At 43.8% G+C, this 13,952-nt stretch overlaps 1 protein-coding gene across 1 annotated transcript in view; it reads left to right on the forward strand.

Annotated features, from left to right (window-relative positions):
• Nucleotides 1-1,428: 1,428 nt before the first annotated feature.
• The window catches only part of psda (pleckstrin and Sec7 domain containing a), a gene marked incomplete at its 3' end in the record, with an annotated part of 109,688 nt that continues 97,164 nt past the window's right edge, over nt 1,429-13,952 (forward strand). Inside the window, exons 1-6 of the mRNA XM_080740562.1 lie at nt 1,429-1,671; nt 6,722-6,885; nt 7,395-7,577; nt 8,176-8,388; nt 11,183-11,410; nt 12,130-12,410. Coding sequence (XP_080596688.1) covers nt 1,623-1,671; nt 6,722-6,885; nt 7,395-7,577; nt 8,176-8,388; nt 11,183-11,410; nt 12,130-12,410 — 1,118 coding nt within the window. The 5' untranslated portion in view covers nt 1,429-1,622. The remainder of the gene's footprint in view (nt 1,672-6,721; nt 6,886-7,394; nt 7,578-8,175; nt 8,389-11,182; nt 11,411-12,129; nt 12,411-13,952) is intronic.

The following is a 13,952-nucleotide window of genomic DNA, read 5'->3' on the forward strand; positions in this document are numbered from 1 at the left end:
TTCTTCATAGGGGGAACTGGGAACGCATCATTATGCATTGTTTTGTGCGTTAACTGTTGAAAAATAGCAGATATACAAGCTCACAGCTGAGAGCTTGTAGATCTGAAAAAAACTAGTGGTGCTCAAACCTTTTCATGTGAAGGACCCCCCAAAATAATATGTATTAGGCCGCGGACCCCCATCTCAAAATATTTAGTTCCAGGGACCCCCTAGAAGCAAAATTTTTGTTACAGATGTTCGCTTGAAAAATCCATATATTCAAAGATTTGCACAGATTTTCACAACTTTTCAAAAATAGCAGATCTACAAGCTCGCAGCGTGGCACTCGGTGCCGCTCTGTGAGCTTGTATATCTGCTATTTTTCAATAGCTAAAGTATAACATAATTAAGGCCCCTCCATCTTGGGCCCTAGTAACTCAGTCCCACTTTCCCCTCCCTTGTGACGCCCCTGCATCAACCTGCTCGATCAGATTCCTGATTCTTCTATTGACTACTACAAGCTCACAACACGCACGTCACGTGAGCTTGTAGATCGGCTATCTTCACAGAGTGTTAGCCTATTTCTTTGCACAATGTTTGCATATTATGTCATGTCCAGAATCATGATACAGGGGTTTAGAAGACTATTACATTGTTCTCTTGTGATCATTGCAATATTGTAGGCAATGTACACAATTGATTAGGCCTATCCCTTGAGCTTTAGGGCGTAAAGTCGGATAGCCTAGTATTCATGCATGGGTAATCTTAATTTTTGTCTTTTTTGTCGAGTCTGGAGAGGTCTATTGTATTATAGCCAATAAACACAGGATTTTACAGTGTAGACTGGGATCCCAGAGATAAAATAAATAAAACAAATAATAAAGGGAGGAAAAGGTATCAAACCTAAAGTATCAAACCTAATGCACATCAAACTGGGGGTGGCCCTTTTGCTTGTAACAGAGTATTTCTACATTGCCGTATTGATAGCCTACTTTTAAGTAAAGAATGTGAGGTAACATTTTCCACCACACTTTTTTTTTTTTTTTTTTTGCCCTGCACTTCTAAACAACAACAGTGTGTGCAGTACCCAAGTCGACCATTGGGAGGAGGCAGCATCGCGCCTACTAGACTAAAACGCTCGTCTACTCTAGCCTGCCCGGAAACACAAAAAGAAGTCGGCGCCCCGTTGCATTGTGGGAAACGCAGTCCACAGTACAGTAGTAGTCCGATCCCAGAGCGCTCGCTCGAGCTCCTCCTCACACACACACACACACACACACACACACACAGAGCAGCTCAGCTCCAGAAGGACAACACAACAGAACAACACTATGTATCAACCTCAGAGAAACTAGACTAACAGCGCGCGGTTTTAAAGAACAAAAACTAAAGAACAAAACCACCATGCTGCTGTGGAGAACGGCCGTGTCGTGAAGTGTGTCAGCGTGTGGGACAGATAGAAAGATAGAAGCATAGGAGGAGGGACACAGACAGAGGGCTTGTTGCTCCTCCAGACAGAGCCAGAGGAGCGGGGAGTTCCAGCAGAGCGTAGCCGGGGCTAGAGGCAGGCTAGCGGGCACACAGGAGGAGGAGGAGCGCCCTGGAAAAAAAGGATAGAAGTCCCCACAGAGGAAGGTGGATGGATGACTTTAGCTGCTCTGTGGTTTTTCTACCCGTTACGGCTAAATGAAGGTAGGAACTGAACTAATATAATATAGGAGGCAGCCATGGCAACGGCTGGCTGTGTCACACGCGCAGTGATGGATGATGCTAAGTTGTGTGTGTGTGTGTGTGTGTGTGTGTGTGTGTGTGTGTGTGTGTGTGTGTGTGTCCACTGCCCTCCATCTGTCCTGCTTTTGTTTCTGTTTCTGTTCTACTGCTCTCTCTCTCTCTCTCTCTCTCTCTCTCTCTCTCTCTCTCTCTCTCTCAATTCAATTCAAATTCAATTCAATTCAAAGGAGCTTTATTGGCATGAGAAAACATATGTTTACATTGCCAAAGCAAGTTTCAAAACATAATAAAAACAGTTGAAATGGGGAACATAATGTATATACAGTTGGAGGGGGTACAGTAAACAGAGCTATGTCACATTTTGTCGTTATGTATATTATATACAGGCAGGGTATGAAGCTTTTTGGAACAAATATCAGCATTTATTTGTTCTCAATACAATGTCAATAGCATACAATTGAAGGAAAAGAAAAAAAGCCTCAAATTTAAAACGTGTTTAATTAAAGGTAGCTGCTCTGTTTATACTGTATGTGCAGTATAGGTCTAGATGACTCTCAATGGTTTGTAGTCCTTTAGGGTGGTTGTATTCCATTCTCTAGCCTTCTTTATCACAACAGTTCACAAATCTTGCTGCTGTGTTCGCTCATTGTTGTATTTCTCCCATCTCTCAATTTCTCTCTTTCTGTCTCTGTGTGTCTCTTAATATCTCTCTCTGTGTCTCTGTCTCTCTCTCTCTCTCTCTCTCTCTCTCTCTCCTCTCATCTTTTGATATTATGCCAATAACAAAGTGAATGTGATCCACATCTGACTTTAAGTATCCAGGGTACTGGGGAAAGGGGGAGAAGCTGCATCATCAAAGATGCAACGCAATATCCATAACAATCAATATCGCCTTATGCCACCTTATCCAGTGGTTCTCAAACATTTTCATGTCAAGGAACCTTTAATTGATGTACTGTACCACATGACCCCCATCTGAATAGAGACCATTTTTGTTGTTAAAAGGATTCCTCACTAATAAGCCTGGTATGCCTATACACTATTATAAATACTGTCTATGAACTGAAATAAAAAAACGAAAACAACTTAAAGCTAAAACATTTTAATTATTTTAGAAATAGTTATATCTTTCACTCAATAGGGACAACTCCTGGCACAAGTTGATGATTGATGCCATTATGTCCATGTGTAGTCCAGACCCTATGGAATGCATGTGCTAGTAAACAGAATTTAAAATAACTAACCTTAGAAAGCTGTTTTTTAGTTAGCACACTTTCCATAGGGCTGTATGACATGACATCATCAACTTACGTCTTTCTTAAGTGAAAGATGAACTATTTCTAAAAATAAATTAAAACATAAAATAAAGAATACATTTTTACTTGTATAGGGCAATCATTATGTATTAAAAACAAAATAATAATAAAAAGAGTAGGTTTAATTATAGAGGGTTTAAGTGGTACCGGATAAGCAGCTCGGCAAATAAAAGGTGAATTGATCCCTGTGCACGACGGTGGACAATTTCACGATAAATTAAATCTCCACAACACGATTATTGTGAGTGTTTTTCTTTTATCACAATAAACAATAATATCGATTATCCAATCCCTACCCCGGTCCCCACTTTGAAAACCGTTTTTACACTCTCTACAGAGGTTGCACAACAGGGACGTGCTGGTCCCCTGATTCAGCCCGGGAAAAAGAGTTGGAGAGGCCCTCATTGTGCGCTATTGAGAGAGATCTCTCTATAGCGCTGCTGCTACTCAAAGATTTGCCATTTCAGATCATGACAAGTGACAAGCCAGTGGGCCAATTACATGAGTTATATTTTGTCATTTTCGGGTGGAAACCTTGTATGTCCAAAACCATTTTTAAAATGATTTAAACTAGTGAAAACAGGCGATCTACAAGCACACAACGCCTCGCACCGCTTGTAGATCTGCTGTTTTCACTACTTTTGTGCGACAGCCTTGTATGATGAAGCAGGGCTTTGCATTGCGAAAAAATTTACAAATTTGAAACTTGGAGATACAAGGTTTCTGCCCGACAGTGACGATTTACTTTGTTGGCCGCCCAGCCCCCAAAATGGAACGAAGGCCGACATTTTATTTGTATTTTTTTCCTAATGGCCGGGAGTTGTTCCGCTTTTCCCAATGGCCAGCACGTTGCACAACTCTTGTGCAGCAGAGTGGCTCATATACTAGTATGACCTCATGTGACATCTATGTAGAGTTCAAACAAGGTGTTTAGGTTAGAAAAATACCTGTTTGTGTGAAAACTGTATGTACAGACAGACAGGCCATTTGTAATTTTAGGGTGAATTCCAAAGGTTTCTGGCAGATATAAAGGGCTGGAAAGAAGTCTAGAGGTTATGCAATGTAACGACACCCGAGTTGGGGATGAGGTCCACGTTTTGTGTAAGTGCAAGAATGTTAGCATTATGAATCTTCAACAAAAAATACCTGACAAAGTAGGTATTACTTTGTACGTACAGATGTGCTGTTTCAACTCTTTTCCTGAAAATGTCCTGCAAATACAGTTTCTTTCCCTTTTTTTCCTTTCAATTTTTTTATGGAGAAAGGAGCATATTTTTGCTGAAACTCGCAACATGGCAAAAACCACTCCACTCCCATTGAAAAGCAGAATCCATCTTCATAGTTAGATTTAAACGTTGAAGTCAGACAAGGTCAAGGTAGCAAAAATAGCTGATCTACAAGCTTAATGATCTGCCAATCCACTGGAAATCTACTGTCTTGCCAAAGGCAGGACATGTGAAGTAGTATAACTCACCCATCTATCTTGAAATTAGACTGCAAGTCTGATTTAGGGGCGGCATAGCTGAATGGTTTGGGAGCCCGCCTGGGGAACCAGAGCCCCTGGTTGTCCCTGGTTCAATTCCAGGCCAGGGTAGCAATGGCGATGTGTGTCCCTAAGCAAGACTCTTAACCCCTAATTGCTCCTTGTGAAAATACTGAATTTCCCCCTCGGGAGGAAGTAGGTAACTATTTTTTATGCAAAAAGTAATTTGTAAATTGGGTGCTTTTCTGAAATACGTTATTCCTTCGTGTTTATGAATCCGTGCTCCATCCATACCCTCTTGAGTTAAATAAATGATGACGATGAGATCATTAAGTCCCCTCAAGTATAGCACTTTAGAACAAACACCTCAGCTCTGTGCGTGTAATTGTTGACTCTGCTCATCCATAACAGCCTAGTTGTTTGTCTAAGTTGTGTGTGTGTGTGTGTGTGTGTGTGTGTGTGTGTGTGTGTGTGTGTGTGTGTGTGTGTGTGTGTGTGTGTGTGTGTGTGTGTGTGTGTGTGTGTGTGTGTGTGTGTGCGCGCACACGCGCACGTTGATATGTTAGCCTACATGTGCAAGTAAGTAGAGACACATTTGCCGCAGATATAAATAGCAGCAGATCTAGAATCACAGACACATGCATTGCTGTGTTTTGTGCGTTTCCACTGGGTGTATGGTAGGTGCAGTAAATTATTTACAACGGAAATTATAATGTACGTTTATAGATATTAACCAATTTTGGACGGGAACCCCATTTTTCTAACTATACCTTTCAAGACGGGAAGCGCTTTTGGGGCTCTTGCTGCTGTGTACAGTAAATCGTCGGGTGGAAACCTTGTATGTCCAAAACCTTCCATTTTTTGTTGTTATTTAAAAAAAACGATTTAAAATAGTGAAAATAGCAGATCTACAAGCACACGTTGTGTGCTTGTAGATCTGCTATTTTCACTACCTTTGTGCGACACTTGTATGATGACAAGTAGGGCTTTAACTTACGGAGAAAAAACAAACAAACAAACATACAAATTAGACATTTTCAGAAAACTTAGGTCAGAATTTTGAAGGTGTTTTTTTAAGAATCAGCCTCAGTCCTAATTCCTAAATAGGTTAAAGAATCTCTCTGGTCCTAATCACCAAGCAGTTGGTGTCCTATTAGTCCATATACTAGTAAGACGCCTCAGGGCGACATGCAACCTCGCCCAATTCTTGGCCATCTGACCAGTGATGCATATCAGAACAGTTACCCATATATGGAGACCCCTGGTACCCATATATGGAGACCCCTGGTACCCATTCCATAGTTGTGTACCTTTTTCTGTTTTGTACGTGTCTATGGAGTTATCATTACTCTAATAGACCCCAGGTGTGGTTATAATATGCAAATATGTCTTCCCTGTGTATTTTTGGTTACTTCCTGAAAGCTGAAAGCCTCTGAGTCAAAAGGCCCAACTGAAAAACACTGATATAATCAGTGGTGCATTGGTGATTCAATGTTTGGGGAGGGGGGGTCGTTTATCTAGAGACGTCACGCGCACCTTGCTCAGCACCTATTAAACAGGTCTATTGATTACAGGCTTGTTTCTTTGTTAAAACACCCTGTTGTGACACTAAAGCAGACACTATATTTCCACACTCACTCCAGGGGGCCACTTTGCATATTTGCTGTCAAGCAGAAACATTGTCTCCAGTAAGAGTAGAAAAATAGCCGATCTACAAGCTCAAAATGCGACACGTTTTGAGCCTGTACATCTGCTAATTTTGCTTCTATTGAATTGGAATCCTGAAATGTAACATTAATTTCAAATGCATTTAGTTATACTTATGTTAACTTAATGAACATAAATTCAAAAGACTAGCATTATACCACTATACTAGTCATTAACCTGCTGAGGGCCGCATTAACTGAAGGTGGGGGCCATATGTGGCCCCCGGGCCGACAGTTGCCCATATATGCACTAAAGCGTTGGCGAGGTGTGAACTTGGGTGTTTTTTGCATCAATGCATGTCCGTTTGTGTGAGAGCCTGAGAGGCGCGACCACTGCTCAGATAAGATATTGGGTGGCGGGGGCACGTGACCCCGGACTAACTCAACACTGGATATAACGACATCATGTCTTTAACATCTACCATGCAGATTGGAACGAAATAAGATTGCATGGATTCAATTTAAGTCTTTAGATTACTATAACAATTTTCTTTCGCTTTTTTCAGACGCCCCGTCTGCAACCCCCCCGCTCAGCAAGACCCCCAGCCCCAGCCCTCCCACCTCCCTGCACCTCAAACCCAGCGGTCCAGCGGCAAGGGGGGCGAGCAGGGGGGGCGGCCGCGGGCAGCATGACGCCCAGGGAGCAGCTCAGAGGCTATCGTACCACCAGGTAGGGCTGTCACGATTTATAACCTTTTACATGACTATGATATAACCTAAATATACAGAGAAATGACTGACATATTTGACAACTTTATACTTAAAAAAAGAACATTGATAGTGGAAATAGCTTGTAGATATGCTATTTCCGCTATTTTTGAACATGTTTGAAAAAAATATAAATTTTTCAACATGGAAATAATTATACCTTCTTCGGCATTATGTGCCGCAATGCGTAGGTGATTTTTTTTTATTCTTGCCATGCATTAGCCCTAAAATAAAGGCTTTTTAACTGTCCCTCAAGAGTGCCTTGGTCTAACTTTTTTGCATCAATTTTGTCACCTGGCTACCAAAGAGCACCTTTCGTGGGAGATTTTTACTCTACAGCCAAACAGATGCACTCCTTACTCTCTTTTTTCTACATGGAAATAATTATGATGACTGTTAAAAATAATTGCGATTATGTCAAATAATTACGATTAGACGATGATGTAATAACTGTGACGTGCCTACCACCAGGTGCGGCAGGTGGAGGTGGAGCTGCTGAGCCCCGCCCCCTCGCCGCTGGCGTCGCCGGGCCGCCACGCCCCCCACCAGCGGACCACCACCACCACAGGCATCATTCTGCGGAGCATCAAGTACTCCGAGACGGACCTGGACGCCGTGCCGCTACGCTGCTACAGAGAGACGGATCTGGACGAGGTGATTGTCTTTTTTTTTATATATATTTTTGGGGCTTTTTTCTGCCTTTATTGATAGGTGTATAGTAGGCTGACAATGCTGCAACGCTGCAAGGGCTGGATTACCAGCCTAGGTGCCTGGACCACTACCCTGTGGCCCAGGCCAATTCTCCATTTGATGAAAGTTTTATTTCATTTAAGTTTCACATAATAATAAAAATACTTGGAATTTATGTAGCTCTTTTCGATATACTCACGTGTGTGTGGGAGCCAGGGGGAGAGGATTTTTAAAGCCAATTAGAAATAATTAAAAGCAATAAAACACTAAAAACAAGTTCAAATCAAACCGTAAACTCAGAAAGGCAATTCTGAACAGGTAGGGTTTTCAGGGCGGTTTTGAAGGTAGGGAGGATCTGGGGAGTGGTGGGTGTATCTATTGGGGAGTGTATTCCTTCTTCTGGAATGCACTCCCCAAACATATTTTATAAAACGTTACAGTCCAACAACTAAAAGAAAATAGTGCATAAACTCCTATCATAAAGTTAGGGTTAGGTAAAAGTTATGAACAGCCACTAACAGAGGAACTTGGAACCTCTCTCTCTCCTCTCCGTCCTCTCCAGGTGATCCGAGCGGAGGCCGAGGCGGAGGAGCTGGCGGCCGTGGCCTCGCGGGCGGAGGAGAGGATGGAGGAGGTGGACTCGGCCTTCGGGAGCAACCGCAGCGTTCAGGGAGGAGGAACCACCGCGGGGGGTTCGAGCCCCGGCCCCGGACCCAAGGGTCATCATCATCGTCGTGCTCCTCCTCCGGCACGGACGGAGGACGGAAGAGGGAGGGTGGAGAGGGGGGAGGAGGAGGAGGAGGAGGAGGAGGTGGAGGAGGAGGAGGAGAGCGTGGCGAGCTGGGCCAGCGTCCGGATGCAGGGCTACATGAAGAGACAGTGGACCACCAGGGAACAGGATGAGGCCTACAGTCTGATGCTGAAGGGGTGAGAGAGAGAGAGAGACACACACACACGCACGCACACACACACACACACACACACACACACACACACACACACACACACACACACACACACACTAGGGCATTCACCAACTATTCGAATATCAAAGTCACTATCCGATGTTGTTCACCGAAGTCGAATATTCGCTTATTTTAATTTTTGTATTGTTTTCTCTTTAAAAAAAATATATAGCCTAGTTTATAAAGCGTGGCCAGATAGGAAGTCATAAGAATGAGTTGTCAATGCCCCTGGTGGATGAATTTGTTAATGCTCTATACCAGGGGTCTTCAGAGATCAACTATTTTCTTAGTGATGATTCTATCGCTATTTTTATTTAACGAAGAATCTTTAATAAAACCCATTTTTATACATCCATGAATTGCGGTGGAAAAACTGTATTTTTTTTAAACTAGTACAAATTCATCAAAAGAGTAAGAACATGTAACTCAGCGTCATAAACAACACAGAGTCACATACCGTTAGTAAGCCTTGCCGAGCAATGAGGCCCATAGGGAAGGAGTCTACTGTATCTCGCATTACATGAGGCAGCTTGATGCATAGACATAGAAAGGTAGACGCCTCCTTCGGCTCTGGTGCATACTGTATGCATCGAGGGACCAAGGGAAGCCGTGTGCATCTGCTTCCACGCGTGTCACACATAACGGAAGTTGCTAGGCCAATCAGAGGCAGGTGGGGGCGGGTCTTTACGTACGCAACCTGTAAGAACAGCTGAGCCGCGCAACATCGGAACTGCATGGCTCTGAGGAATTGTAGTCCTTGGATAAGTCCCGGAAAAGACGCGCTTCACTGGCAGCAGTCCCTTAGTTTTTCCAGGAAGTCCGGACTACATATTGTTGCACGTCGCTCCAATGAACTGCAGAGGTGAATGAGGCATCTAGCTTTTTATATATGTGGCTTGATGTACAAGCACACCCCCTGGACATGACGCTAGTATGTCGCAGGGACTTTTTTCAGAGTCTTTGGTATGACCCGACTGGGGTTCGAACCCTGGCCTCCCAGTCTCTTTTTGGGACACAGTTTTTATACATAGCTATCTATGGGATTTTCAGTAGAAAAAATATTTCTATGACCCAGGGGTAGCAGGAGTGAGATCAGGACTTCTGCACTCTACTGCTCTGCTTGGGGAGAGCTTGAATTTTGACCTTCAGGCAGTACCACCAGTCCAGCAGCAGGTGTCCTACCAGACCACATGATGTACATTTCTCAATGGGCCCTGTTCATAACTGTAGCCCCAGGTTTCAAGAAGATGGGGTATGCGTTTCCAGTAGCATCATCTGACTGGCTCGGCTGCAGATTTGAAACAGGAAACACTGATTTGTGGCATTTGTTCAAATCGGCTGCCAACATTCATATGTGAACATTCACAAAATAACAGAAGTGTACTTATTTTATTTTTTTGTGTCTTTTCCAACAGCCACCAGCGTTAGGTTGGTTCATCCATTCCTATTATCCATAACAATGATGATAATGACGATAATAATAACAATAATAATAATAATCTATTTGGCAGTGTACACTACCACACACTATAATCTACTGTAGTACTGACCCCAATAGTCTAATATAATTCCAAAAGGAACAACCTTATACAAGACAGCTGGCCCCGTACGCAGTTCATCTGGGCAATGAGACAGAGCAGGGCTTGCACGCGTGGTCTCTCAACACGCACGATGTCTACCCCTCCACTACTACTATTAATACTACTATTATTATCTACTATCTACTACTACTACTACTTCTACTAGTACTTATATTACAGATACATGTTGTTGCTGTTGGGTGGAAACCTTCTAAGTCACAAAACCGTTCCTTTTCTAATTATTACTTTTAAAACCACAGGAAAAAGTGAACATAGCCGATCTATTATTTTCGCAACTTTTGTGCAACACTCGTGTATGACGAATTAGTGCACCAAACACACTTGAAATATGAAGATGCGAGGTGTCTGTCCGAGAGCGACGATATATTGTACTCATGGATTAAAGTTCTCAGGCACAACAACGGAAGTAGCCATGAAGTGGTCAAGCCAGCAGTAGAATACACGTTCAGAACAGGGGTCCAGTTGTCCGGATTTAACATGGAGCAAACACGGAAATTGCTAAACATGCAATTTTGCGATTGCGATCATGCCTAATACATTTTAGGCATTTTTGGATTTTTTTTTTGAAAAAAAAAAAAAAAAGAAAAAAAAAAAGGCTGCCAACTCGGGAAACTCGGGCCGTGGCAGTCTGGGGGTACTGAAATAACTCGGGGAAACGTGGCTTGGCTATGAATGAGTTAATGAACACACCCCACACATGTATACAGTAGCAAGAATGCTAGTTTCCATCCGTAGTCCTTAGTTGTACTTTACACTACTAGTACTACTACTACTACTAATACGACTAACTCACAACCCATAGTTTAAGAAATACTGATTTATACGATTATTTGAGAGGGAAAGAATATATTAATGAACACACCTCACACATACATACAGTAGCAAGAATGCTTTCCGTCCGTAGTCCTTAGTTGTACTTTACACTACTACTATTACTACTACTACTACTACTACTACTACTAATACAACTAACTCTTCCCTCCCTGCCAGTCCGTTGGAGCAGGTGGACGTGGAGGCCCACGCGGCCTTGAAGTCGCCCATCTCGGTGTCCAGCCCGCGGGGGACGGGGGACCCCCACCTGGACTCCTTCAGCAGACACTTTGAGAACATCGTGGAGTCCCACCGGGCCAAGGGCACGTCCTACAGCAGCCTGGACAGCGTGGACCTCCTGACCACCGGCGGCCACTCCGTCTTCACCTTTGACCTGCCCACCCTGACCCCCGAGATCCAGGTGAGGCAGGGACGAGTGAAGGTTAATCAAACGAATGGATTTAAACCATTTAAAGGGACTACACCATGAATTTCAATTTTTTTTTAATTTTTTGGTCTTCCCAGTGTCTCTTCAACCCCCCCAAAAATTAACTCTAAGCCTTGCCTTTCATTTCAGTGATTTTCTGAATGGGCGTGTCTGAACGGTACTTTTTTTAAATTGGCCCCATTCTTCTTTTTTTATGATTTGTTTTGGGGCTCTTATGCCTTTATTGGATAGGACAGTAGACTGACAGGAAATGGGGGGAGAGACTGGGAGTGACACGCGGCAAAGGTCATCCGGATCGGGAATTGAACCGGCAACGCCGTCGGGCATCAATGCCTTGCTATGTGGCAATGCCTATGTGGTAGCCCCCGGACCAGTAGGCCAGCGGGCGCCCCGAAGTCGGCCCCATTCTATGTCACAGGGGCTCATTTTCCTTGTACCGCCCCCCCCACTTCAGTTTCCTGGTAACTGAAGAGAAGGGGGCGGTACTTTTGGGGTGGATTCTATTGAGACTATGGGGTGGGCAGGGTAAAGTGGTGCTAAAATTGGAACGATACAGGGAAGATAAGCATGGTGCCATAAAAATCAGTAGTTCTCAAATGTATTTGCTCGCCCCCAATTTGAAATTATGATGAGTTGTCTCTGTCTGTCTGTCTCTCCTTATCTCCGCCCCGTCTTGTCTCTACGCGTCTCAGAGTCAGATCAGCGACAGTGCCAGGCAGATCATGGAGCTGAGCTTCGCGCCGCTGGCCAAGCCCGAGTCGCCCGCCTTCTTCGAGACCACGCGCTCGGAGACGGCCCTGACCACCGCCTCGTCCTCGTTCACCTCCGGGGCGGGCCTGCGGGGCGAGGCCGAAGACGAGCTGGCGTCCGGACGGGGCAGGACGCGCTCGGAGAGGGACTCCTGGCGGCGGGCCAAAGCCAGAGACGGCGTCCGCAAAGCCATCTCTGTCCCCGCACTGTCCTGCAGCGCCGGGTAAGTACAAGAACATTCCAGTACGCTTGTGACTGGCTGGGTTGTTTTATTTGGTACGCTGTGGTTCTCAAAGGTTTTCAAGTTCAAGTTTTATTAGAAAACATCATAGCATAACAGTATGAATTTTGATGTTTCTTACAATTCAGTTCAATAAGACAAAAACATTTAAACAAATCATCAAATATCAAAATACAACGATAAGAACGTTTCTATTAGTTCTGGTAAAGCTTGTATGCTCTTGGGAGGAACAACATCTGGTGCCTTTGTGTGTGACTCACAGGTTGTGTGAGTGTCCTCCCATTCCTTAGGTTGTAGCGACTTGTATTTGCAGACAGGCTCTGAATCATTGGACTGGTCCCTTCTCTCAGTAGTCTGTTGACATTCTTTTAAAGACCTTTTTAATACCTAAAAGTCCACTTTACTAAGCCTAGACAGGGTCTCCATCCTGCAGTAGCATTGATGTACCACTAGGTGATGCCAGAGCTACACTTACACAATGTTGGTAACATTCCAGCAGTGGTGGAAAGTAACCAAGTACATGTACAGTTTTCAATACTTTTGCTTCTACTCCACAACATCTCAGAGGAAAATATTGTACTTCTACTCCACTACAGTTATTTGAAAACTTTAGTTACTAGTTACTTTGCAGATTTTGATTATTATTACAAAACTTACATTAAACATTTCAGTCCTATACTTTCTTTTTGAAAATAGCTGATCTACGAGCTGTAGATCTGCTATTTTCAAAGGATTGTCATACATTTAAAAAACTTGTGAAATGGGACCTTCTGCATAATGACTAGTTTTACTTTTGGTACTTTAAGTACATTTTGATGCCAATACTTTTGTACTTAAACATAAATGTAGAAGTTGAGTGGAAGCATGCAGATATTGTGCGTGTGTGTGATGGAAGAAGATAATGGACTTAAGTCAGGGGTCTTCAACGTTTTCAGGCCAAGGACTCCTTAAGGGCCATTTATAGTTACGTATGGTTGATTTTGTGTACGTTTGGGGGCGAGACAGTACGTACGGTAATTGCGTTGACATTCATACTACCGTACGGTCTCTGTGTAACAGGGTTCAATAAAGCCTATATGTACATACTATATCCACTAGATGGCACCCAAATGCATCTTCCCAATGAGCAAATGCTACATGCTACATACATAGCGCCTACATTGTTGACAGAGAGGTTTATAGACACCCTTGGAGGATACACTCGGATTGAACGACACTAACCATCGGCGCTAGTCACTGTGCTGTCTGGGTATAATATAAAAAGGACTGGAGAATGGATGCGCGTGAACACATGCCGTTGCGACCGCCTACAGCGCAATCTCAAGGGGGGGCGCCGCCGACAGTTAATGAGCCACGGTAGCCACCCAAACCGACCCAAAACCGCAAAAATCGCGTGCACGGGAGTGGAGAGAGACGCATTCGAGAGAGCTCAGCTGGTAGAGAGCGCTGATTAGGCTGACATGCGGGTCTGCGTCCTGGCCTGTTCACTGTTCAGCGTGTACTTGTGATTTTTTTGTTTGTTTT

This window comes from Nannobrachium achirus (assembly GCF_963921795.1).
Source record: "Nannobrachium achirus genome assembly, chromosome: 13".
Taxonomy (NCBI): domain Eukaryota; kingdom Metazoa; phylum Chordata; class Actinopteri; order Myctophiformes; family Myctophidae; genus Nannobrachium; species Nannobrachium achirus.